This window comes from Phoenix dactylifera, chromosome 3 (assembly GCF_051530095.1).
Source record: "Phoenix dactylifera cultivar Ajwa chromosome 3, Ajwa_hap1_PhDact_Kaust_v1.1, whole genome shotgun sequence".
Classification (NCBI taxonomy): domain Eukaryota; kingdom Viridiplantae; phylum Streptophyta; class Magnoliopsida; order Arecales; family Arecaceae; genus Phoenix; species Phoenix dactylifera.
This window is the reverse complement of record NC_143192.1, coordinates 41,992,645-42,020,554: the sequence shown is the minus strand read 5'-3', so window position 1 is coordinate 42,020,554 and position 27,910 is coordinate 41,992,645. Positions and strand designations below refer to the sequence as shown.

The following is a 27,910-nucleotide window of genomic DNA, read 5'->3' as shown; positions in this document are numbered from 1 at the left end:
ACCCCAGCCCAGTCTCACCGTTGGACAGAAAGTCAACTTCTAGATTTCTCATGTCACGCCCCCCGCCTGCGCGGGGCACGTGAGGCACCCAGTGTCCACGTGGGGGCCACATCAGGAGGGACCGCAGGGCTCCTTCGCCAGATATTGTCCGGTTCCAGGGCTTCACACAAGCGTCCTTCACCCCTTTCCGGTTTTGTTTTCCTCCCAAAACGCGTCTGCAGGATTAGGAGACACCCGCCTCATATGCCCGGGCTTTGGAACGAGTCTTTCCGATGTGGAACTATTGGGCCTCACACCCTTCCCACCATTTGGTATCAGAGCCGAGGACGGCTCTTGTCCGATGGTGGGAAGGGTGTGAGGCCCAATACTCCCACATCGGAAAGACTCGTTCCAAAACCTGGGCATATGAGACGGGTGTCTCCAAATCCTGCAGACGCGTTTTGGATGGAAAACAAAACCGGGGAGGGGTGAAGGACGCTTGCGTGAAGCCCCGGAATCGGACAATATCTGGCAGGGGAGCCCCGTATTCCTCCCTCATGTGGCCCTCACGTGGGCACTGGGTGCCTCACGTGCTTCGCGCAGGCGGGGGCGTGACATCTCAATGAGTCGACCCTTGTGTTTAAAGAGTCGACCCTCGATCTCAATGAGTCAACCCTTATGTTTCAAGAGTCGACCCCTGAACTCAATGAGTCGACCCTTGTGTTTCAAGAGTCGACCCCAGCTCAGTCTCAGCATTGGACAGAAAGTCAACTTCTGGATTCCTCAATGAGTTGACCCTTGTATTTGTTGAGTCGACCCCCGATGCAGATGAGTTGACCTTTGGAATTGAAGATGTCGACCCTTTGAAGCTACTACTGGATGAGCCGTCTCAGGATTTTGTTGTGTCGACCCATGATAAGCATAAGTCGACTCCTGTACAACTGGCACCTCAACGGCTAGTCCGTAACAACTTTTGTCTTTTTTCCTAACCGATTGCTTTCTCATCAGAATGGCAAGGAATCTTTTGAATTTCTCTGAGGGAGCTATCTATAAATTAAAAGGAACCTCAAAAAAGGAAGCACAGAAGAAAAAACAACAGAATTGAGAATATACTTTGAGAAAATCGCAAAAGAAGAGAGAAAAAGTATTTTCAAGTTCATCCTCCTCACCTGCTTTCTTCTGAAACCATTTTTCTGTGACAAAAGCAGTTGAAGCTTCTCATCCACTGATTTAAGAAGAGTTGGTGCTCAGCATTGGAATCTTCATCAACAGCCAACCTCTTCATCAGCTTCAGCATTGTTTTTATTATTTCATTCTAATTCTTTCTGAAGCTGTAGTTTTGTTATAGTAATCCTTTGGTTGGATTTTTTGCTGCTGTAACTATTTCATTGATTGAAACTTGTAAAGGCACTTTCAAACCTTAATTAGAAGTTGCTGAATTGGGTTATTCAGTAAGAAAAAGTTTGTGGTTGATTTATCTGAAAACAAAATGTGTAAAGGTTTGTGGTTGGTTATCTGTGAAAACCAACTAGGTTGTTTGTGAGCCCGAAAAACAAACTGTGTAAAGGTTTGTGGCTGGTTGCCTGTAAAAACCAACTGGATTGTTTGTGAGCCCGGAAAAACAAACAGGAATAGGTTTGTGGTTGGTTGCCTGGGAAAACCAACTGGATTTTTGATTGTGAGCTTGGAAAACAATCAGGCTGTAATCTGCTGGATTATAGTAAACTCTCAAGCTTGGCTTGAGGAGTGGATGTAGATGCTTGGGTGTGCAACGAACCACTATAAATCTCTTTGTTTGTGTGTGACTTGCCTTCTTCCTTGCTGCATCATTTTTACTACTTTGCTTACTGCACTGTTTATGTTTCTCTATTTCCGCTGCTAAGCTCTCTGAGTTTGTTTAAAGTTTTAAGTTATTTTATAAGTTTTAAAAAGACCCAATTCATCCTCCTCTTGGGCTGCATATCTGGGCAGCAAGTGGTGCTTAGCTTCCCTTGTAAAAAGAAACTCGAACTTACGCATAATTCCTCGGTCACGCTCCCGTTAAAACTATATGCCTGGACAACCAAGACGGCAGTTCTGTTGTATAAACACATGTCTATTAGTATGTAGACTCAGCTGTAGTTGCCCGAGTCATATTCCTTCATGTGAATGTGCCTTTCTACAGGCGAAACGCTAGGATAGCATTTATTTCTAAACCACGCATGAGTGAGGAATAGTTATGTCGACACTACAAAGAAAAATTCTGATAAACTTCTCTTATATCATAAAGCAATGATCCATGTTTACATTTTTTTCTTTTGTGAAAAAAAAAAGAATCTTCGACCAACATTATTCTACAAATTACAGGACAAATAGGATTAATTTATGGCACATCTACGCTAATTAGCATAACTTTTTCTATTCTAATTCTTCTTATTCTACAAACAAATGCAACTTGAAGTCATGGATGCTTTGATAATTACCTATCCTATCTAAAAATCCATGGGTTTAAATAGATGGGGGCAACACGATTAGTAAGTGGAAGCATGAGAATTTTGATAGGCAACAAGAATCGGTAGGCTCTAATACCATGTTCTGATCCGATCTAAAAACTCGGACCTTTAGATGGATAGGCTCAATAGTATATAAATGCCACAAGAATTTTTAGCCTATCCAATATGAGATTACTATTCCTCAACACCTCTCTCATGTGTAGAGCCGGAGAGATGGAATCCAAAACGAGTTAAGATCCTATCTAAAAATAGAAGCATAGATTAGTAGGCCTGTTAACGAGCCAAGCTGCTCGGGCTCGGCTCGAACTTGGCTCGTTAGTCAAACGAGCCCGAGCCCGAGCCCAAAATGAGGCCTGTTTAAACCCGAGCCCGAGCAGCTCACGGGCCCAAACGGAGCTCGTGACTTAACACGACCAAATGAGGGGGCAGCCTCGGGATCCGACGGTCGAGATCGCGCCACCGACGGACCGTGGGAGGTCAGATCTGAATCTCACTACTTGGAAACCCTGCATCCAATGATTCCAACCCAAGGGCCAAGGCCCTCCCTCTTGTTCGCGTCCATGGCTCGCCCCTCCGTTCTTGTTATCATCTCTCTCGTCTCTCTGTTCTCCTCCTCATCCCCCTGCCAAGCCCGATCTCGATCCACCTCCAAAATCGGTGGCGGCCTTCCATTATTAGAAAAGGAGGAGGAAGTTGCCGTCGTAAAGGAAGAAGAGGCGCAGCAGCGGACGGAGTGCAAAGGACAGTGGATCCACATCCGCGACCTCCCGTCGCGCTTCAACACCGACCTCCTCCAATCCTGCAATGCCTTCCCCCTCTACGACGACGGCAACTTCTGCCCCTATCTCTATCTCACCAACCAAGGCCTCGGCCCCCACACCCACAACTCCCAGAGTTGGTACCGCACAGACCCCCACATGCTTGAGCCCTTCTTCCACCGCCGCCTCCTCAAGTACCCCTACCTCACCCCCGTACTATGCCGCCCTCGATGCCCTCCCTTTTCTCTACCATCCGCCTCTTTTCAACTCTAGCGCCCTCTACGGCCACGACCACGCCGACTTCCTCCGCTGCAACTGCCCAACCACCTGGGGTCGGCGCGGCGACCACAACCACTTCCTCGTCCTTGCCCGCCCCGCCTGGGATTTCTCCCAAGACCCCGATGCCAACCCCCCGCTCTGGGGCACCTCCTTCCTCCACCTCCTCGACTTTCTGACCTCACCGTCCTCTCCCTCTGGGGTACCGAGCTCTGTATTGGGCTCGGACTCGAGCTTGAGCTCATAATTGAAACGAGCTTTATGAGCTCAAGCTCGAGCCTTGCTTTGCCAAGCAAGCCCGAGCTCAAGCCCAATACAGAGATCGGTACTGAGCCCGAGCCCGAGCTTTTGTGAAACGAGCCTATGGATTATTAAGAATATGATCTGATAGAGATTAATATTTATAAAATATTATCTGCCTATTATGTGATATAGTTAGATGAAAAATGCCAAATGATCAAGTTTGCTCACAAATACAATATTCCATTTGGTGTTGAGTTTGTGGCGGATCTTACGGACTACACAAAGACACGACAAGCTTTGCATACGAATTTGCTGGGCAGTGCAGCAATGTTGCATGCATAGCGGCAGCAGCGGTGGTCGGTGTTTTTTTTTTTAGTACAATAGCGCCTCACGGCACACACGTACATGAGTGCAGCCAACAAAATCTAAAAAGAGAATCCGATAGAGAGGAGCAGACGCTTGGTTCTCCTAAAGGAACCCTCTAGAATGTTGAGCTGTGAAGAAGGCCACCCAGTCGGCTGCACTGTTCATCTCTCAGTAGACATGAGAGACCTAGAAGGAGCCACATCCTCTCGCTAGTCTCTGAATATTGTAGAGCAGTGACTGCCCGCCCGTCTCATAGAGGACAGGAGTCATCAATGATAAGTGCATGGGGACCAACCCGTGGCGCTGCACAAGATGGTCTGGTCTTCTCCGTATAGCTGATAGCTAATCTAATGTTGATAGCCAAACTATGCTATGTCAAAAATTGATTGCCCCAGAGGTGCAAAGGATGGTTCCCATCACGAGTGGCCTTTTATTTGCTGCCACGCCATTCAGGTGCGTAAATGTCTTGGAACGAAAATCACATGCTTCCAATTTCTTTATTTGTTTTAAAGCAAAAGAAAATTTTTACATAAACAAATCGCTTAATTTGTATTTTACAAACTTAAGATATTTTTATTTGGGAAATGCTTCAGGGCCCAAAAATTGCTAAGTTGCTAACTCCATAATCAACTAATTTCCGATAGAAATAATTTCTATAAGTTGCATCAATTCTAATGACATTTTACCCTCAAGAATTTATACAATTACGATACCTTTTTTTGACTAAATGTCAAGCGTTGCGAGGTTGACCAGGATGAGGCTTTCTCATGCATTTTGTAGAAAGGCAGGTGTCAGGAGCTTGCGAACCTGGAGTCAAAGTTTTGACTATTTTTGTAACCTCATCCCCCTACCCCACCCCAAAAAAAACCTCCCCGGCCTTTTCTTTCCCCCAACTTTTTTAGATGGAGGCGGCTGCAGTGACGTACTCCGTAGGGCCTTACGTATGTAAATGGGCAAATCGAGCAGACTCGTAGATCCAAGACTTACTGCTCAAACTAAGACATGGATCATTGCCTGTGTACCGCACAAAGGGCCCAGGCACGCATGTGAAAGTGGTGTTACAGGGCCACCAAGGTAGTAGCCTGGTGGTAAGGGAGCGATAATTCCGCCCAAGTTGCCCGGGTTCGAAACGCACGGGCGTCGATTAAATTAGGGGACCGAATGCCCCACGCCCGGCTGGCTTGTTGGCGGTTATGCTTTCCTTCCACTTGTACCAAGGTGGCACTGGGGTGACGTACCCACACGTGAGGCGGTGAACCCAGTGGGGTGAGCCCACGGGTCGGGAAAGGCACGCGAAACCTGCGACCTGTATCGAACATTCCCTAGTGGAAGGGGGGCTCAGTAATGGGGTTGCTACGCGGGTGGGCTGGTCCCTCCCCCTCCCCTTCTATTTTTTTTTACTAAAAAAAAAAAAAAGTGGTGTTACAGGAGAAATTATCCCCTTCATGATGTGCACCATGCTAACTAGCTTTCTATAAACTTCGTGCTGCATGCTCGTGTAGAATTGCTCTACCAAGCATCTCATCTCAATTTGTTTTTATAGTGCATCGTTGACATGATGTGCATGGTGTTAGATATAATTTCTCGTGTTACAAGCCATCTGGCTTGAGAGAAATGCTAGATTTTTCAATAGGAGAAAACAATGTGTTAGAGGATACCTTGCAAAAACTTCCAAGCCCATTTTGCAAAAAATGCTAAGTTGATTTGCTCAACATTTTTAATTCTCAATCCTTTTCGTTCTTTAGACCTACACATCAAAGTCCAATTCACCAACCAATGGAAGCCACAAACTTTGTCCCCTTCTTTCCAAAGAAATGCACGACACATATGATCAATCCTCTCCTTGGTCTATATAATTTGTTTCCCTTTTTTAAAAAAAATACTTCAATAAATTTGACTAGCTGGTCATCCGTGCCTAACACTTACATAGAAAAAAAGAAAATAGTGATGTTTGGTGCAAGTCTCTAGGTTATACGCATTATCTAATCACTATGATGTTTGTTGAATTACCGTGATACAAACTTTGTGCTTTGGCCAAGTCAATGTGCTGCAGTAGTTTTCTTATCTATTATTCCAAGAAGGATGTTTCTTCCGCATTTCCTTTAGTGTTAAGACATTGTGGACAATTAGCTAGAGAACGAATCCTGTTTGGATTTTTTAAAATTTTGATATCGTGATGTTTGTCTACCAAATTGTCTCACCCTCATTTTTTGCATGCGTCTTTACAACACTCTCGTGTCAGAATTAAACACTTGCTAGCTAGGACAATGCAAGCCATCCTTTATCACCTTTTTACCATTGAACAAACTCACATGAGGCGAACGTCTTCTATCATAAGCAAATAATCCACATGCTGAAGGATTTGATTTTCTCTCCATCTCAATCTTTTTCAACCGCAGACACATCCACGAACGTGCATGGAAGCCCAGCGGTTGGAAAGGTGAAACAAAGTGAATGGAAAACAGGTTGGTGATGGCCTGATAGTAGGAATATGAGAAGAACGGCAAGTCAGACACAAGTTTGGAAAGGAATAGTAGGAATATGAGAAGAACGGCAAGGCGAAAAGCCTCCTCCCCAGAGATCCCTTAGGGCTCGTTTGGTTCGCGGGAAAAGAAGGGAAGAAAGTGTGGTCAACGGAAAAGTAATGAGATGCCTCTTGTTTAGTTGGAGTTTTCAAAGGAGATAGACGGGAAAGTTGTATTCCCATGGGAATATGATTCTCACATTTCGGGCTCGTTTGGTTCGCGGAAAAAGAAGGGGGGAAAGTGTGGTCAACGGAAAAGTAATGAGATGCCTCTTGTTTGGTTAGAGTTTTCAAAGGAGAGAGAAGGAAAAGTTGTATTCCCATGGGAATGTGATTCCCATATTTCATGGAAAAGTCTTTCCCATGAGAAGAAACATAGGAAAGTTACTTTTCCATGAGAAACATGGAAAAGTTACTTTCCCATGAGGCGGGAATCACTCCATTTTTACTTTTTCCCAAAAAGTCCCTTCAGCATTAAAGAAGTATTAAAGAGGCATTAAAAACCTAATTTTTATTAAGGGCATAATAGGAATTATATATAACTTTCCTAGGAAAGTGGATGGCCAACCAAACATAAGCACCTTGGAAATTTGTCACTTTCCTATGGTCAACCAAACATGCCAAAAGTACTTCCCTAGGCATTCTCTTCCTAGGAATTTGTTTCCCAGGAATCATATTCCTAGGAAGGAAAATGCTTCCTGCGAACCAAACGAGCCCTTCATGGAAAAGTCTTTCCCATGAGAAATATGGAAAAGTTATTTTTCCATGAAGCAGAAATCACTCCATTTTTACTTTTTCCCAAAAAGGCCCTTCAGCATTAAAGAAGCATTAAAGAGTCATTAAAGATCTAATTTTTATTAAGGGCATAATAGAAATTATACATAACTTTTATAGGAAAGTAGATAGCCAACCAAACATAAGCACTTAGGAAATTTGTCACTTTTCCATGGTCAACCAAACATGTCAAAAGTACTTTCTTAGGCATACTCTTCCGAGGAATTTGTTTTCTAAGAATCATATTCCTATGAGGAAAAATGATTCCCGCGAACCAAACGAGCCCTTAATTGATGTGGTTTGTATAAAGGGGAGGGTGAGATTCCGTCATAATTCTAGACGCACACGATCTATTGGTCAGCCATATGTCACCCAGCTATTGGTCAGCTGAGCTCGCAAGCATAACTTCGACGGACGGTGGATTTGAGCCGCATTAGTAACCCTTATGCTTCAACTCAAGAAAGGACCCCCGACCCTACATGGGAGACAGTGTTTCGGTAATCAAGACAACGCACGACATATGCCGAAACGCGGAGGTGGATCACGCGAGCGCGAGGAAGGTGGGGCGGGGTTTTCCGGTGGTACTCTGTGGACCAGCGAGGGGGAGCTTTCGGAGCAAAATCCAAATCACTCGCGTCTAGATCACCAACTTGATCAACTGGCACTCTCTAAACGATGCAAATTAAAATAGAATTTTTCATATTTGTGTCGTGCAGGAATTTAAGTTGAGTTTCATATCGTTGGTCTTAAACGATTTTGTTCAGATTTTTCATATTTTTGCCATGCTGGAAGTAGATATCATTTTGTTTCAAGCACAAATGCCACGTTGGCCATAATGCAAATCCATAATTTTTTCTTTTCTTTTCTGGGTAAAATCCAACGAGGATCTTGACTTCTATTAAAGAATGTAGTCCAGCTTGGAGGTACGAAGACCATCCACAGCTTGAACGAAATCCAACATCAAAAAGCAACGACCATCCACAGCTGGTCACGAAGACTTTGGAGCTCCTTACTAATTCCTGCTGGCTGCAGCAGCCTCTTAAGCTTCCCTTACGGTCTTCGAGTCACCCCTTTCTTTCTTTTTGTAATTTAATAACTTGCCTTTTATGTTCTTTTATAAATTTTAGGGTGTAACTTGCTCTCATAAATGTGCAGCTCAATGTCGCCGTGAGATCTAGCAAAATGTCGCGGTCGCTGATAGACGCACTCCGGAGCCGACATGGCGTGCACCACTATGTACCGGCAAGGTCATCTTTCGAGCACCTAACAGATGCGTACAGTTCCATCCATCAAGTCATTCCATTCCATTTGCTCATGTTTGACACATTGCTCGTGAAAATGTCATGCCTGCATGTGAGTTTTGATGAGGAAAATACTGGGGATTCAAAGCCAACAAGTTTGGTTCCTATTTGGCCACCAATAGCCTCCTATGCCAAACAAAAATCATATGGGGCCAGCGTCCGAAAAAAATTATAAGGAGTGTTTCCTATTTTATCATGTTTTTCTTAATGCCAAACCTAAAACTCAAAGATTTCTCTTGCTAACTAAGTTGTCGGTCTCGTGATTATAAAAGTAGCACGACATCCTCCTCCTTCCTCATTATCAAGACATCCTCCTCTTTTCTCATTTTCAAAACATACTTTTTACTGGTACACACTATATGGCTAGATGATACACACCAAATGAATTAATAATCTACCAAGTTAGTACACATCTTTAGGTAAATCGATACACAGTTTTTAAAATATGATGTTTAAGAATATACAGTATGTGGGGGTAAAAAATGGATCGTCCTGTTCACAACGTGGGACCACCCAATTTCAGCCAAATAAACATCAGCACCGAGCAGGTCATACCACAGTCCTGCTGAACACCAGTCAGACCCCGGACCCTACAAAAGGCCGAGCAGAACTTGCCCGGACCTATCCGCTCGGAGCGCCCTGCAGGATCGACCAAGAGCTGAAGAGACTCCATCGACCGCAGGTATCTACAATGGCGCCCCTCGGGCCGGGCTCGGAGCGCCCTGCAGGACCGATCGAGAGCCAAAAAGGCTCCGTCGATTGTAGGTATTCGTAACGACGCCTTGGCCCAAGCTCGAGGCCCCCTACCGAGTTGGCTTCAAAGCCGAGGAGGCTGGGCTGACCTCAGTGTCTGTCGAGCTGATCTCATCAAATATATGTAGCGGCCCCCCCAAGCGAGCTCGACCTCAGTGCTCATGAAGCTGACTTCACCAAGTAAAGGTTGCGGCCTCCAAGCGAGCCCGACCTCGTGCACGGCCACATCCACGTGTGCACCTACGCGCGCCCCTATGCCCACATACTTGACCATACATTATAACCTTATCGCGCCATGCTTTGCTTGCTGGCCACTCCACGACATGTCAACCAGAGACCATACCCCGCCACCTCTGTCGACGCCATGCCGTTCATAAGGACGGCCTACACCGTATGCCTCAAGCAAGCCCTCGCTGCACGCCACCTGAGCACCTCCACGAAGACTATAAATAGCCCCATCAGGTAACGCCTAAGGACTTTTTAGCTGGACCACCTAAAATCTACTCTAACTTTATCATCGGAGGGGCCTCACCGGAACTCCACCGGCGAGGCTTTGTGCAGGTCCGCCGGTGCGTAGGAAGCGACTCCCTTCTCCATCCCGTTCGACAGCTTCCTCCGACTCCTCCGGCGTGGTCACTCTCGAGCAGCTCCCTCCAGCTCCCTCTTCGGCCTCTTGCCGCTGTTGCTCGGCGGCCTTTGCTCGATCCTCAGCCTCCCGCCTCAGGAGCACGACATGCTGCATCCTTGGCCGGAGCACCCTCAGCAACCCCCGACAGTTAGACATTCCAGATACCAGCATGTCAACTATATGAAGAAGCTGACACAAGAGACAAAGTGTTAGCTAAGGTCAAGCACTTAGAAGAGATATAAAAAGCAAGGGTATGACATTACTTACCAAGACAAGGCGGAGTATGCTTTGTCAGCGAAAATGTCGAACCCCAGCCCGTCCAACCAAGCTCGGTCGTCTGGAAGTGTGTTACAACGGACGAGCTCGCGAGCGACCTTGCCAAACTCGAAGGCCATGTCGTCCTCGAACAGATGACGCCCGGGCTGGAACGGCCTCCTCCCAGACTCCTAGGGAGTGGGCTCGGCCCTAGCCGAGGTCGGCACCCCAGATGAGGACCCGGCCTCGGAAGAACTCGCGGCCCTAGCGGAGGTCAGCACCCTAGATGAGGGCCCGGCCCTGGAAGAGCCTGCGACCCCAGCAGAGGTGGGGACCCCAGGAGTGGACGGGATCCCCGAAGAAGTCAGGACCCCGAGCCCACTCCTTGGCTCAGGGTCCGATCCGCACTGGCGGACGGCTTTGCGGACCCTTCAAGCTCCGTCCCCAGGCGCTCCCGCTGGCTCTATAGCACCCCCTTCTACCATCAGTAGGGGCACCTCGACTTCAGTGATTAAGGCCTACTCGAGCCCAGGCCGGACAAGTTCAGCGGTGTCAACCTGAGCGGGCTCATCCCACATGACATCCGAAGACGATGCGACCCTGGCTTTCTTTAGCCCTCGCTCGGGCCGAGCTCCATCTGAGGCAGCTACCCTCTTATGGCCTCTAGCCATTATAGTCTTGGCATCGAAAAGCATCCCTGCGATCTCTGATAACATAAGCCTTAGCGGGAGTTAAATATTAAAAAAGGGAGAAAAAAAAGAAGGATGGCTACGCCGCCCTTACCCTCAGGATGAGCTGAACTCAAACCGACATTTACTAGAGCTTCCTCGCTGAGCAGATCAGGAAGCCTCAGAGCCCCTCCAAGCTCGAGCAGCTCGTCCAAACTTTTCTGCTCGAACCGCGACAACTTGGGAGATTTATTATTTACTACAGCCTGTGGCAATCCCCAAGTCAGGTCAAACCCCCACGACCGCTTGGAGGAAAAAAAAAGAACTTGTCCTTCCACCCATGAATGGAGGAAGGAGTACCTCGAAAAAGAGTGTGGCCTTCCTGAGGAGAGAAGTACCACCACCCCTTGTTTGCAGGATTAGCTTTCAGTATGAAGCAACCCCATAAGACATTCACCGAAGTGTGAAGACCATAGGCAAGGCAGAGGGCAAGGAAGCCGATGATCATCCTCCAAGAGTTCGGAGCAAGCTGTGCCGGGACAAGGCGATAAGTCTCCAGCAGCTTGTTCACAAACCCGTGAATGGGGAAGCTCAGCCCTGCTCGGAGTGTTTCTACATACACTCCGATCCAACCTCTAGGAGGGTCGGTGACTCGAGCCCCAGGCTCTAGAAGCTCAAGGGTGAACTCTTGAGAAAAGAAGAACTGAGCCCGAATCGGTCCTAGCTCCTCTTCATCTATGTTCGAGCCGGTCCCATACGGACCATGATTCACCTCGAGCTCGGCCTCCCCTGCTTCCGAAGAAACCCGAGCTCGGGATGGACCCGTGCTAAGCATGAGGGCTCTTGAGGACGATCCCATTGCCTTGCTCATAGGGAATCTAAACAAAAGAAAATAGAAAAAGCTTTTCCAAGCGATCGAGAAAGATGAAGACACCTACCTAAGGTCTCACCAGAAAAGAAAGCATGAAAAGAGGGCTGTCGGAGACTAAGAGCAAAGCTCGCCGCGAAGTTCGCCGAGGAGCTCCAAAATACTCCGGAAGCCTCCTAGAAAGCTTAGGAGTGACAATGGCGGCCGGAAAGAAAGGAAGCAAGAGATCAAATAAGGGCTCGGGGATCTCTCTAAGGCCTTATATAGCCTCCCTCGATGACTCAGATCGGCTTAATCAAGAGGTGAGGTAGCCGGATCTCGCCAAGTAGCGGGCCCAGGAGCTGCCTCAGCAGATCTCCCTAGATCACGGTACTAAAAACCGATCATCATAGCGAACGCTTCGAGAGATGAGGGCATTAATGATTAGCCCCTCGTATTCCACAAAGCAACGCTTCGGAAGGGAGGGCACACGCCACACATTAAACAGCCCCCGTAGCCGTTTCCGCTTCGAGTGATGTGACAGTGTCACTCGAGCTCGGCTCGGGAAGCCCACCTTGAAGCCGACCTTGAAGTCCACACGAATACGAAGGTAGACTATAAAGAGGACTAGGTGGCCGACTTTACAAGAATAAAAGAAAAGGGGATAGGCGGAAGAAAGCTTAGTTAGTTCGAGCGGCCTCAGTCTCGACCTCGAGATCGGCCTCTGTCCCGACCTCGAGAGTAGCCTCCGTCCCTACTTTGTGTCCCGGCCTTGACGAGCTCTTTGCTGACTCTGCAAAGCTATCTATGCAGTTCGGACCTTGCAGGATCGACCAAGAGCCGAAGAGTCTCCGTCGACCGCAGGTATTTACAATGGCATCCCTTGAGTCGGGCTCGAAGCGCTCTACAGGATCGACCAAGATCCGAAGAGGTCCCGTCGATCGCAGGTATCCGTAACGACACCCCGGCCCAAGCTCGGGGCCCTTCTCTGTCAGCTCCCTCCGACCCCTCCGGCAAGGTCACTCTCGGGCCGAATTTGAACCACAACACAGTACGTAGTATACACTTAACAAATTAGTTATTTAGAAACTTTATACACATTTTCAAACAAATTAATACATAGTTTCTAGAATATCATATTCACCCATATACAATACATAGCCAGATGATATACACTTATCAACTTCTAATACATGCCGTAAGCCTATTTGATACACACTCAATAGTGATCAATATATCTTTAGGTAAATGATACAAAATTATTAGAACATAACTTTTATCAGTACACACTACATAACCAAGTGATATATATCAAGTAAATTAGTCATTTAGGAAGGCAATACATAACTTTAAGTAAGTGATATATAGTTTCCAGACCATGGTGTTTATCAGAACCAGTACATAGTTTTTTTGTTTTGTTTATTTTTCAAAATACTGATCATCCGACCGTATACTATATATTGGTGGATGCCATGTTCTCTCCATCGACTTCCTCTTCTTATGGGATTGGTGGGATTTGCCGAATATAAATCCACATAAAGTGCAGAGCCGAGAATAAAATCGTGCGGTCTAGCATTCTTTGATGGGAATTAACGTGAATACTAATTTCTAATGCGTGGCATACGTACCACCACGAAGTCAATGTGATCGCGTTGCGTCAAATACTCATGGTCTAAAAAGAGAGTGGTGAGCCTTCCAACCATAGTCTAGCTTCCCTCGAGGGCAAAAACGTATGAACGGCGTTCAGGAGGGGACTCACCACATCTATAGTCCGAATTATAACATTTTCCTTGCATGGGACCCACCAGCGGATCAGTTCCTTCGGGGTCGTCGACTGTGTTGTCTGGCATTGTAAAAGTCCTCGGTTAAAGTCAAACTGGGGACCACTTTTTGGATAAGTTCGCCATGGATCCCGAGCCCATTGTTTTCATTTATAAGTTGGTCATGGAGGCCTTCAGAGGGTGCTCGTTGAAGTATTTTTATTTTCAATCAATTTTGTCGCAAAGTTGTCCCTTAAAAAAAAAAAGTAATCTGTCTCGCGGTGTGTTTGACTTGGTTGCTTATCTTTTACTTGGTTGCAACGAAAGATCTAGAGAATTTCTCACTTGATTTGGACAGGATCGTCAAAAATGTTGACCTAAGACCGTTTGTTTCGTGGTGGTTGGCAAGTTGACTTCCTTATAAACGGAAGGATTTCAAAATTTGACTGCTGGAGGCAAGAGATGCGGAACAGCTTGATTTCTCAAATAGGTTCGTATTTTAATCGGGTCAGATTAATGTTAATGTTGCAAAGGTAAATTGACTCGGGATGTAATGAAGCACAGAAAAACAATAGCTTTGAAGGATTCTTATGTTCGTGCTCTAAGCATGAGCCAAGAAGAAGGGAAAAAGAAAAGCTCTAAGTGCAATATGACAATTTCCATTGTTTATTGCAATTTCTCCAATATAGACAAAATGCGCCATCTAATTTTGTCAGCATTCAAGTACCGCTGTTATTGTTACAAATTTCCCTTTGTGCACAAAATACACATAAGTTCATTAAACCTCCCCATATTTTGTAGGATTCAGCTATTAGTTTTGGATTAATGACAATTCTGGTGGCAGCAATCTAAGAGCCATGGCCCTAATACCTTGGTAACCATGTATGTATGCCTTAGTAATCCACATTTGTTAATATCCCATATAAGCCCTTGTTGACATCCAATTACAGTTCATGTGATTCCTTTTTGAATGGAAGGTTGGCAATGAATGCCATCCTGCTTCATTTCATCGCCAACGGATATCATTCTTACTTATGGATGTCCAACCTGTTTCTGTATTCACTCACCAATAATCAACATTGAAATTTAGATTTAAATTGAATCCTCATAGCATGATAAAAAAATGCATATGTGGATATGGTAGATATACATCTGATCCAGATCTCAATAGTTTGGGTTAACTTCAACAGTGAAAGCACCAAGAAAGGCAGAGTCATGCACCAGATACTTGAAATAAGGTTGGCAAGGCAATCAAACTACTGTTTGTAACCTTGGCACTGTTGTTAAATCTTAAATGAGAACGATGATGACAATTATGATTGTGATATCTCCGACATGGTAGTGACAAGGAAAAGTCTTTGATCGTGCCATATCACCACAAACTCCCAATAGTAAACATTATTGTTCATTAAATACTTGGAACATAGACAGCAATGATCAAGGCATTTGCAAGGTGACACTACAACTGTGATAATTGCAGATATGATTGAGACATTCTCAAACACAATTTGCAACCTATGTTTTCCTTCCTTCCATTTTCAATAAAGTAAAATTATCATAAGTAGTCATGCGAAACATGTAGAATGATGAAAACATTAAATTGGACTGATATTTCAGCACATGCTATATACAAAAGCAATAATCAATATACATACCATATAGCAAGCTAAGATAGGCAATCAATCCTTGCTCTCTCAATTTTTTTGAAGCTTCTCGTATGATTTCTTGAGACCTGCTAATTTGCAGCAAAGTTAATCAAACACGTGGAAAGACAAGCATTGTCGATAAAGGTGCCAATAAGAACTACTCAAGAAAGTAGTGAGGTACTGTTCACCAAAGTCGATCTCAAGTAACAGTGTTATTGTGCCGCCATACAAGTGCAGCCATCATTCAAGAAAGTCGTGAAAACTAATTCCATCACCAACCACATACCGACTACACAATGTGTTTTATTCAGTAAAGTACTCTTTTTTCTAGAAAAAACAGTACCCTTGGGCCTGGCCACTTTGGGTCGGCCCATGAGCCCAAAAAAAACTGGGTTATTACATACTCACCTTTCCATTAAAATAATTTCATCCTCGAAATTAACTTACTTAAGATTCAAACTTTGAAAGTACTCCACCATCATACTTACCATAACTAACCCTCAAGCTATTAATCGAGTCTAAGGTCATTGCATGATCTCCACAACTTTTTTAAAATCCAAAATATCTAAATTTAATTTAAAGTGGATTAACCCTAGATTTTCTAAGCGATTTGATTAGACAATCTAGATCGACCTTTCTTTCTAAAAGGGTTTACTCCAAATTCAATGGGTTAGCAGTCTTTGAGCCAATATCACTATGAGTAAAAATAACTCTATTAACCTCCAAATTTTATTCACCAAGATTTTTAATATCCATCGGTAATGCTATATGTGATAATTCATGTAAGCGTCTCTACTCAATATGATATTTTATTAGTGGCTTCATCAACAATGACAAGAGATCTCTGCTCAAATCATAAATCTAGACTTGAGTTTAAATTAACACATCCAATAGACTCCAACAATTATAAGAAATATCTAGTAGCCCAATCCAAATATAAAAATTTAAATTGCTAGAATTTTCCACCAATATGCATACTCTATAGCCTTAAAAATAAAATTAAATCGACCAACAGAAATACACCTATTTACAATATCGGACAATTTCAATTCCAAATAAAATCCTCATACAGATTTAGCCTCGAAGGACATTTTTTTCTAATATTATGAAAAATCTTTTTTTAGCTCACTCCAATACTATAATAGATCCATGCACAAACTTCACTCTAATAATTAGCAGCAAAACTATAAGCATGATCTCATCTACAACCATATCAAGTTTGAACTTTTAGGTCATTTAAATAACATATGAACATGATACGGTATTATCCAGTCCTTCTGACTCATCATATACCCAACCCAATACATACATGGTATCGCATGTCTAGCGATCTTTCACCTAAACAGTGAATTTATTTCTACAACTTTTATCATGTCCCAAGTGATTATAACCTCAAGGCCCGATACATCTCTATCACAATCTCTAGTAATCTTAAACCTTAGACTCTGATACTAATTTTTCAATGATCTCCAGTGATCTTAAACCTAAGCTCTTATACCAATTCTGTCACGCCCCAAACCTAGCACCCGTGTCTGGAACGTGACACGGCTGCACACTCCCAAGATGGGTGGATAATGGATGGAGCCCAAGGGAATGTGCATGTGATTGGTGTGGTGCGCCGCCACGTTGTTCACATGGTACCATGTGATTGGGGTGTGTGTATGAGAGAGAGAGAGAGAAAAAAGAAGATGAAATGTCCAAAATGACGAGTGAAAAGTAAAATCTCACAAGGTTGGCATCTTGAAATTTGAAGTTGAGGATTGACTATTGGCGAGGCTAAACAAGATGACAGAGAAGCTTGGACAATATCTTTCTTTTTTTTCGGCTCTTTTTTTTTGGGTGGTGGCACTACAAAAGAAAGGATATGTCCCAGCACTTTGTTTGGTCTTTACCGACACTTTTAAGCATCAATAGATTTCCTGCCAACGCCCTCCAAAGCGTGGGTAAGACGTCGGGCAGGTGGGGGTGGGCTCAGTTTAGGCCGACGCTTCCAGAAAGCGTCAGCCAAAAACGAAACGTATGTCGACGCTTTTAAGCGTCGTTCATCTACGAATTAACCAATGCTTAAAAGCGTCGGTCAACATTAGATGAACACGTCTAATGTTCAAAAGCCAAGACGGCAGTTCGGTTGTATAAACACGTCTATTAGTATGTAGACTCAGCTGTAGTTGCCGGAGTCATATTCCTTCATGTGAATGTGCCTTTCTACAGGCGAAACGCTAGGATAGCATTTATTTCAAAAGCACGCATGAGTGAGGAATAGTTATGTCAACGCTACACAGAAAATTTTTGATAAACCTCTCTTATATCATAAAGCAATGATCCATGCTTAGATTTTTTCTTTTGTGAAAAAAGAAAGAATCTTCTGCCAACATCATTCTACGAATTACATGACAAATACGATTAATTTATTGCACAACTACGCTAATTAGCTTAACTTTTTCTATTCTAATTCTTATTCTACAATCAAATGCAACTTGAAGTCATGAATGCTTCGACAATTACTTGTCGGTATTAAGATCCTATCTAAAAATCCATGTGTGATGTGTTTAAATGGATGGAGACGATACGTGGATTAGTAAGTAGAAGTACAAGGATTTAGATAGGTAAGAAGAATCAGTAGGCTAATACCATGTGAAAATCCTATCTAAAAATGTGAATCTTTAGATGAACGGGCCTAAAAGTATATAAGTACCACAAGAATTCTTTACTACTCGATATAAGACTATTAATCCTCGACACCCTCTCTCATGTGTAGAGTCCAAGAGATAGAATCTAAAATGAGAGACAACACGTCAATTAGTAAGTGGGAGAATGGAGGTTTCGGTAGGCAAAAAAGATCAATGGGCAATTATACTATATTAAGAGCCTATCCAAAAATGGGAGCATGGATTAGTAAGAAGGATCGGTGGGCCCAAGAGTATATAAACACCACAAGAAGAATTAGTAAGTTGAAGCATGGAGGTTTTAGTGGGCAAAAAGGATCGGTGGACTATGATATCATATTTTGGTCCTATCTAAAAATACGAGCTTTTGGGTAGATAAGCTCGAGAGCATATAAGCACTACAAGAATTCTTAACCTATTTGATATATGACTATTACTTCTCAATACCTCCTCTCATGTGTAGAGCCCGAGAGACAGAACCAAGAATGAGAGGTGATGCGCAGATTAGTAAGTGAGAGAATAGAGGTTTTGATAGGTAAGAAGGATCGGTGGATGCTGATACTATGTTAACAACCTATCTAAAAATCCGAACATTTAGATGAATGGGCCTAAGAGTATATAAGCACCACGAGAATCCTTAACCTCTCTGATGTTGGACCATTATTCCTCAACATATCCTCTCATGTGCAGAGCCCGAGGGAAGGAACTTGGAAAGAAGTGCGACATGTGGATTAGTAAGTGGGAGTATGGAGATTTCAATGGACAAGAGAGATCGGTAGGCTCTGATATTATATTAAGATCTTATCTGAAAATTAGAGCTTTTAGATGGTTAGGCCCGAGAGTATATAAGTACCATAAGAATTTTTAACTTATCCGATATGTGACTATTATTCCTCAACAGTCGGAAGACGGGATGCTTAGAAGTTCCAGGTTCTACAAATTATCAGTAGATTAGACTTCTCCAATTATGCAGGGTTACATGTGGAACTTGATTTTATAGGTATTGCTGCAAATAAGGGTTGCAAAATTGACCCGGTCAGAAAGCTCGATCTAACCCAGTCCTATTTGGACTAGGTTTGGGTCAAAGATTTTTTAGTTAGGGTACAATTTGGGACTTTTTTTTTTAATTCAAAGTTTAAATTGATCAGGTATAGGTTAGAGCTTTGACCGAACTCGAGTCGTGAATGTACAGTTCTATTTGTGTTGAAATAATTTATGTTGGTTTGTTATGATATCGAATATGAATTTTTTGAATGGTTGGTATTTTCCTAATGCTGATTGTTTAAATCATTTTGAAAATTGGCCCACACTAATCATAAAGATTAGATTTGATAGGTTAGGTTTGATCTACTAGAGATCGAGCCTTGCAACATAGATTGGATTAGGGTCAAAATGGGTGACCTAAAATGACATGTGCAGGTACGTATGGGTTTTGAGATCTTGACTCAATATCGAGTCCAGCCTGGTACAAGTCAAGGTTTCATATATTGTTGTTCTTACTTGGCTTGACCTAATTCATTGCCACCCCTAATTATAAATGAGGGGCATGCTTACCATTCGTCCATTGATATTTGTTGCTCGATTATGTGAGTATTTGTACTACAATTCTTTAAACTCTTTTAAGAAATATGGTAGTATAATGCCACTATCAAGGTTCGAACATTGGACTCTTCCAAGAATGAATTATTAGATAGGTAGTAGCAATTTATGACTCGATCCACCATCCCAATTCTTATTTGATGATCCGAACTATTTAAAATTTGATTGTTGGAGACAAGAGATGCAGAATAGGAATGCATATTGATTGGGCCATGCTAGACCATGGACTGCTTGATTTCTCAAGTAAGCTCGCATTCTAATTGGGTTGAATTAATGTTAATGCTGCGAAGGTAAATTGACTCGAGATGTCATGAAGTACAGAAAAACAACAGCTTTGAAGGATTCTTATGTTCATGCTCTAAGCATGAGCTATTGAGAAGGGAAAAAGAAAAGCTCTAAGCTCACGGGAGTGCAATACGACCATTTCAATTGTTTATTGGGATTTCTCCAAAACGCTCGCCATCTTTGCTTTTATGTGTAAGCCTTGGCTGCACATAAACAACAATATCGAAGGAAGAACCCATAAAATTTATAAGAATGTTTCACTTTATATTTAGGATGTGATAGAAGGCAGAAGTTCTGCTCGATGGTCGTTCAAGGCGGCCGCAGAGCTGCCGTGAAGCCGCCATAGGGCTGCCATGGATCCTGCCTCCATTAACCTGAGAAAGGAGGAGCAGAGAATCACGATCACGATCCTTTATTTTGATTTCTCCTTCGGCCATTGGTTAAAACTGGTTGGGCCTACCGGCTTTAGCCCAAACGGCCCATTCTAAGCCAAATCTCACAAAATGTCTCCTCACAAATTTAAAACATTATTTAGGGCAAAAACTAATGTAGCGATAACGTGGAAAGGAATGCTCCAGGAGCTAATGAGAGAAGCTCCCCTTACAAACTTACCGAAATAATCTCTCCTAGATTCACACAGACAAAAATAAAGAAACAAATACATTATTCCTACCAGTCATTATGAAATCCCTTTTGCTAGGTAAATAGGAGTTTGCCAAAAGTTAAATTGGGAAACTAGCACTATTCTCTAGGAATATTTGCTGGAAAACCTAAATTTGAAAAAAATCTAGTGAAAAAAAAATATCAGAGAGATTCACCTTGATGGAATAACAGCAATAAATTGCAGATCTTTTTTGTTTTATTTATTTTCTTATAGAAGGAGACTAAAAACGAGTAAAAGAGGAGGTTTTACAAATACTCGTGAATTAATTTCTAGCTACCAATGGAATCAATCCCATCTTGAGATATCGATCACAATATATTTAAAGCTAGCATTGTATAGTCTCTAAACCCATGTTAAGATCTGACTTAAAAGCTTAAGTAACACAGCTTAAGTATATATTATAGAAACACTACAAGAATTCTTAACCTACGCAATATGAGACTATTCTAAGATATTTTCAACCATCACCTTCATTTCTCTCATTTGTATTGTTGGCCGTGATGACTCTAATGGTACTTAAAATTCCTACATCGGTAATTCTTTTCCTCAGGAAGAAATACTATAGGGATCGTAGATTCCACGATGATACCTTCACAGGATTTCTTTAACACTGTGACGGATGCCAACTGAGTTAAGTGCAGTTGGGACACCCAATTGTTGCATCAAGATGTATATTCTTGAGGTGGCTTAATTGGATGTATGATCATTATCCCATACTGTAAAAAGATAGTTTAGTAAAACCATTTTCCAACTTAAATGCGTCTCCGTCTCTGTCATTTTCGGCTCTTTCATGCTCTCCTTCAACAAAAAACGCAAGAAGAGTGTGACAACTGAAAGTAGCATTTATCAATAAAGTAAAAGCAAAAGAAATTTCTTGAGTTCAAATGTGATTAGGAGCATTCGTATCCTCCTACTCTCATGCACCTTGCGTGCCACTTTCGTCCAACTCGTCGCTGTTATAAATACTCTCACCTGCCAGGAAAGACTAACAGGTGGCTTACCACTCCACTGGGAAAGTTCATGCAACTTGTTACCAGAGATCTTGTCACACCATGCATAAGATTTCAAGTTTTCTTTTTTTTTTCGAAAAAAAATATAATAAAAAAAAGAAATAGGAGGTTTCTTGCCAAGTCAAATAAATAATAATAATAATCGATCAGATAAAATATCACAGCCATCCATGATTAGTCCTGTATCAATCACAGATGCTGAACACTAGTATTAAAAAAATATAACAAAGTTGGCGAAGTTCTCTGTCAGTCCATCCTATTTGAGCTAGAAATCATAATTTACAGACGCACAAACATAGGAAGTCATGAAAGGTCAAGGCATAGCCTAGTTAATTGCCAACCCAACTCAAGGCCCGATGGCATCAACACGAGCCCAGAGAGCAACCAGAGTTCCAGAGGGAAAAGAACGAAGGAAGCAAGTGACATCTCGTCTCATCTCGTTCTTTCCAACGCCTGTCGCCGGAACTTCCCACGCCCTCTCTCCCAGAAAGCCGACCAACATCCGAGCGTGGTGGGTTCCCTGTCCCTGAAAGAGCCGAGCAACATAGTTTCATCTAGTTATTCAAATGATGATTTAGTAGTAACGAGGCTCATGAAATAGCACACAAGAAACCGGTATGCTGTACCAACTGTCACGATTTCAAATTGTTATCGGATTTTGGTCACTGGTCATTGTTCCACATATATATATCACAAGACTTGCATAGTTCCAACAAAACTTTATCAGCCAAATGTATGTTCTGATATGTATGGAGGGGCATTGAAATTGATGTTATATTGGTTAAAGAAAGATCTGGCAAAAAGAAGAGGTCGTTGAAAATTAAAGCCCCTGACAAAACTTGGCATGCACCTTGTCCAAGGCAAAGGTAGACTTTTTTTAAAAAAACTCGAGGGGTGGCAAAAAAGCATGGTCTCTCTGGAAAAGAAAATGGTGGATGGGTCGTCAAACATATAATATCATTTATAAAAAGAGAAAACATCATAATTTATATGGTAAGCAATCTCTTCTATTTCTCCATCACTCTTTTATAGACAATTTTTAGTAACCGGTTTGGTACCGAGTTTGCTACTGCTAAAGCCTGACATATATTATTAATCCTTTTGTCTGCAAACTCTTGGTTTCGGGTTCAATTGGATACTCAATATTATCTCCGAGTTTTCAAGATGGCGGAATTTCACGGTCTTTAGATTCAGCTACATAAGCAAGTTAAGGAGAACCAACCACCTTTCCGCAACTCCACTCGCTCAATCTATGGTCGCAGATCTGATGCTCCGAAACACTATTAATCCTTACAATCAGACAGGATCTATGAAACAGATTGCCATACCCGCAGGCCATGAATCTCCCCGGCTCAACTGATGGAGAACGCATAAAATTTGGATTATTAATAGAAGAACGAAAGTTTTTGTTTAATTTGTTTGGTCCTTATCTAATTATCAACAAGTAAAACTAAATAATCTCGTCCAAATGATTCAAAGTTCACCGATTACATGAGCATCAAAAATTAAGCAAGGCAACGATATGCCATCGATCGCTCCATTGCTATCAAATATTATCGAGCGTTACCTTTTGTTGCAGTCCGTGATGTCCATATGACCATGAGCCGCCACACGGCTGGCACGGCTTGATGATCTTGGTGCGGTGAGGCTCCGGGTCAAGGAAGCCGGGACATAGAAATTTAGAAGCACTCCATCACTGCTGCTGCCGCAGCTGCCCCTGCTGTTCCTCCTCTTCTTTCTCTCCTTCACAGCAGATGATGCTCGGTCGCGTTCTCCTTCCGGCGAATTCTTGTCCTTCGCAGCTGAATTATTAGCGACCGATCCTTTCTCGACGAGGTCGGTGAGCGAGAGCTCATACTCCGACTCCGGGAGGTCTCGCAGGAGACCGAGGAGCTCTTCTCGGCTCCTGGCTATCTCTCGCGCTCTCGCCGATGGAGGCGCCACTTCGAAGCCTTCCATTTTCACCCCCGGGAACCAGAGAGCTCCTGGGCTTGCAATTCTGTTCTCCGAGTTTCCCTTAAGCATGTCTCAGAAGAGAGGCAAAAGGTCAACGGAACAGGAGAGAACGAGGAGATGGGAGCCTGCTAGTCTCGTCTCAGGACTTTGTTGGCTTCTTCCTCTCTTATGTAGCAGAAGTCATGGTTGAACGTTGGGAGGTTTTTGGTGTGAGTCGCCACAGGGTAGAAGGTTGTGGTGAGCTTGGTGGAGAGCAATTGATGGCTCGCGCGCAAAACACGGTTAGAGGGGAATTGACTGGTTGTGAATGGGACCTGATCAGCTGATCTAGAAGCTTAATTTTTTTCAAGTGGGATCCTTTCGTTGGCAAAGATATATTGGAGCATCATTACAAACAATAACGGCTAATTAGCACCATATTATATTGCAAGAAACTATTTGGCACCAAACAGGGGATCCGCCACCACTAGTAATGAGGTGGTTCATGGAATTCAGTGCTTTGATGTTGACTCACCGCTCCCATGGTCCAAAATCCCTGAATCCAGCCCGTCCTGCCGTCTTCTATCGGTTTGATTTGACCTCTTGGAATGTTTCAAGTTATCACGAGGTGTTCTCCGAACAAATAACTAGCATATCCCCTGAACACGAGTTTGGTTTCAAATATAAAAAAAAAATATATATATATATATATATATATATTAAAAAAATTAACTTCTGAAAATATGATATATTTTAATATATTCGGTTAATCATTAAAAAATGATATACCTCGGAATGACTTATATTGAGTTAAGCATTTACTTTCTCGAAAAAATTGTATAAAATACCTATTATAATTTTAATAAAGAAAAAAAATCTTATGCATAGATTTTGATGACTTAAAGATAGTTTTTTAAAAAAAAATCTCAATTTCCAACTGTTGCAAAAGTAGCTTTTTCATATTCTTCATAAATTTTTCTTTTCTATAAAACATGAAAACCTTATTTTCATATGAATGCTACTTTCCTATCTGAATCTTCTTCTTTTTCTACAAACAAAATGAGTCCCAAATATTGTTCAAAGGTTTATAAAGGAAACTCAAGAATGGATCATATAAGCAGAAGATCCCTATCTTTTGATTATGTTCCATATAATTAATAATTTTGTATAGTTAAAATTTATATGATTCGGTGGTTTCCTATCTATGAATGGTATTTACTGTGAGATGATGCTCGAGTGCACCATAAAGCAGGTAAGTTTACTAGTGCCTGAGCATGCATAGATTGGATTCTTAAAGATATTTATATTTAGGTATCCAGTAGGAATCTTTATTTAGTTAGGATTAAATTAGGACTTGTCCTTTCTAAATATAAATTTACTTCTTTATTTTAGAACAATCAAAATACTATCTAATTGTGCTATTTAGGTCTCATGTAACTTTTCCGATGTCTATGCTTTTAGTTTTCCCTTTTTACTAAAGCCTAGGAGTCTTTCTCCCGTAAGTAAGCCTGGAAGTTCGAAGACTTATTTTCTACTTCATTTTTTACACTTCTTCTATATATATTCCATGCCTTAAAGGCTATCTGTTCAAGCAACCATTTGGTGAAAGAGTCGGAAGACTTCTAAAGATTGAAGCATTAAATATCTATCATCCATCCTTTTTTTTCCGCTTCCTTTTTTCGTTTTTGCTTAAAAAATTATCATTGTTAAGGACCCAGCACGCTAATCATAGCAAACCATCTTATTATGCTATTAAAACCCATTTATTTTTGTATCTGCCCGGTGCACTAGTCAAACACCTTTGATAAATATAATTTTTGGTTGGGAGGCATCATGAGATATAGGTCATGATTAGCAATATAAATTTTAAAACTTTAAATAATCCAATACTGTTGATTTTGAAGTATAAAATATTTAATATGTAATCCAATTTTATCAAACTTCTTACAACTTACGAATCAAACTTTTTTGGTAGATGTATCTTAATAACTTTTTCAAGAATTTAATACTTATTTAGAATATCCACATGTTATATTTAGCATAGAAATGAAGTAATTTGAAATCTTGGTTTTCAAATTTGTTCTACTATAATGGCACATAATGATTTCTAACCACAACAATTTTGTAGCCACAATCTATGGGGCCTTGAGCAATACTTCCCTAAAAAACATAAACCACTAAATTGGTGATTCCATGTCAATAGGACTATTTAGATTTGCTCTCTTGCAGGTCATTCCACATGCATGTCAAAATTGGTGATGTAAATTAACTGGCATAGCAATTAAACATTTACCATGTACACTACTGCCTAAATGTTTGTTTGCGCTTCAAGGAAAAAACAGTTGCAATATACCATGCACCAACATGTAGCAATAGAATTCACCACTCCAATAGGACTTGAGTCAGTTGGTGCTCCTCTCATTGATGCATATATTAGGGAGAGGTTCTGAATTTGAGTTAGAAGGTGGCAGTTCTCCCTTAACTTCCAAAAGTAAAGAAGCCTATGATTCATCATGACACGTTACAACTTCTTTCTGACTTTGAAATTTTTCAGAATTTTGTTTTATTCAACCAAGCATTTGGAACTTTAAGCATGATGGCAAATGCGAGCGTGGATCGTATCATTCTTGTCCAGCCAGATGTTGTATATGGTCGAGTCAGATTAACTCGGTCTTCTTTTTTCAAGCGCTTGGGCTGTCCCACCACCTTCTAGGTGTCCAAGAAAGAGCCAAAAGCAGGGAACAGCATTCATTTCGGCACATCTTCTTTCCTTTAAGTCTAGGACTAGTAATCTTCTAGCATCTGAGGTCATTGTTCCAGCGTCCAGCCTTTAAGAAATATATATTCGTTGCGTTAGAAAACTAGCTCCCATCCGGACTTCCGTGTCCATCGCTCCTTCAGACTCCCTTTCGGTCATTTGTCCTTCGTTGGAGAACCGAGTCCTCTCTTTGTAGATTTTAATTTGATCAAATACTTCCACGGGTGCCGTTCCCTTGTTAAATTATCGTTTTGTTATGAGTGGGAGGAGAGAGAGGGAGTTGCCGGCGGCCCCACGCTGGCTTCGGGAAGGTTGGACCCGAGCGGGTCCCACTGCTCGCTAAAGCTTCTGCTGCCGTACATATGGCTTGGTCTCAGAAATCTGATCTTGTAGGAATATAGAGACGTGCTTGGTACGCGAACGCCTACTTTTGAAAACTTGGCAGCCAAGGAAAAAGGAAAGGCTTCGGGCGTGAGACCCAAGTTCTCCATGAGATTGGCTACGTAGGAATGATAAATGGATTGGAAAGAAAAACGAATTTGATACATATATTAAATATGTAAAAATCAAAAGGTTATACAACTTCATTTATTTAAAAAAATAAAACTAGTTGGATTGAACGTGCAATTACCAGTTAACTTGATTTGATATACACAAACGAACCAAATAAATTATAAGTATAAAAGGATCGATATGGCTTAACCTGACTATTAGCAAGTAAGAATTTCAAATATAAACTCATCAAAATCCAAACCGGCTTGTTGCCATATAATGTTCGTATTGGATTGGCACATCTAATTATGGATCGCACCTCTATACATCCTACATATAGATGCCTCATATGAATCTGGTCCTAACATAACATTGAGTATGCTCTACATTCTCAGACAAATTGCGGCCATCAATGCTTTCTCTTATTATCACGCATGTTAGTGATGATATAATAGTAATGGACAACATAATGGGAAGTACAATTAATATAGTAGTTGAGTTCTAACTTCAAAAAAAAAAATTTAGCAGTCATAATTATTTCCCCTGTCACTTGCTATTTACAAATAATAATAATAATAATTAGAAGAGAAATTTATCAAGAGCTGAATCGTACTTGTACAAATAAAGAACCTGTTTACTGTTTAGCAATTTCAATCATCCGTAATAAAGTAAAAGCCTCAAAATTCTGCTTTCAGAAATTGTTAATATACTTTACTATATCTCTCTACGAAAATCCGTTCTTCTCTTCCACCAAAGCAGTCTCGTACTAACAAGTGCCGAATTCTTTCTTCTTTCTTCTATTTGAATGTTGGTGCCCCAGGATAATGTCTTGCCAACGTGCCAAGGGGTTTCTAAAAAGCCTTTATGTTTTCTTTTTTTTTTCTAACGATTGAGAAGCTCAGATATTCCTTCTAAGGTCCGTTCAGTCGCCGCGCTTTGATTGGCAGCAGACTTTAATGGAACACAAGGTCCTGTCCTTAAAAAAGATCAAAACCTCTGATTGGCCTGATTTCTTGTCATCCCAACTGTTTAAGAGAACAAAAGCACATGCAAGACTTTAAGAGATGGGCTACAGTAACTTTCACCAGGCATGCATAGTAACGACGATAGCAGAGATGTGATAAAGAAACTCCAATTCTCCATTCAGATACAATATACCGATAAATTTAAATGTGTTAGATGCCAGGGTACATGTTAAATATTAAATTTTTAATAAAGTATTCTACCAATA

General features: G+C 42.0%; 1 protein-coding gene across 1 annotated transcript; it reads right to left on the bottom strand.

The window, feature by feature from the left end:
• Nucleotides 1-21,620: 21,620 nt before the first annotated feature.
• LOC103718491 (uncharacterized) lies at nt 21,621-23,707 on the bottom strand. The gene is made up of 2 exons (XM_008807347.6): nt 23,062-23,707; nt 21,621-22,020 (listed from the first exon to the last, which is right to left on the bottom strand). The coding sequence occupies exons 1-2, from the start codon at nt 23,517-23,519 to the stop codon at nt 21,927-21,929; spliced, it is 552 nt and encodes a 183-aa protein (XP_008805569.1). The 5' UTR covers nt 23,520-23,707; the 3' UTR covers nt 21,621-21,926.
• Between the last annotated feature and the right edge of the window lie 4,203 nt (nt 23,708-27,910).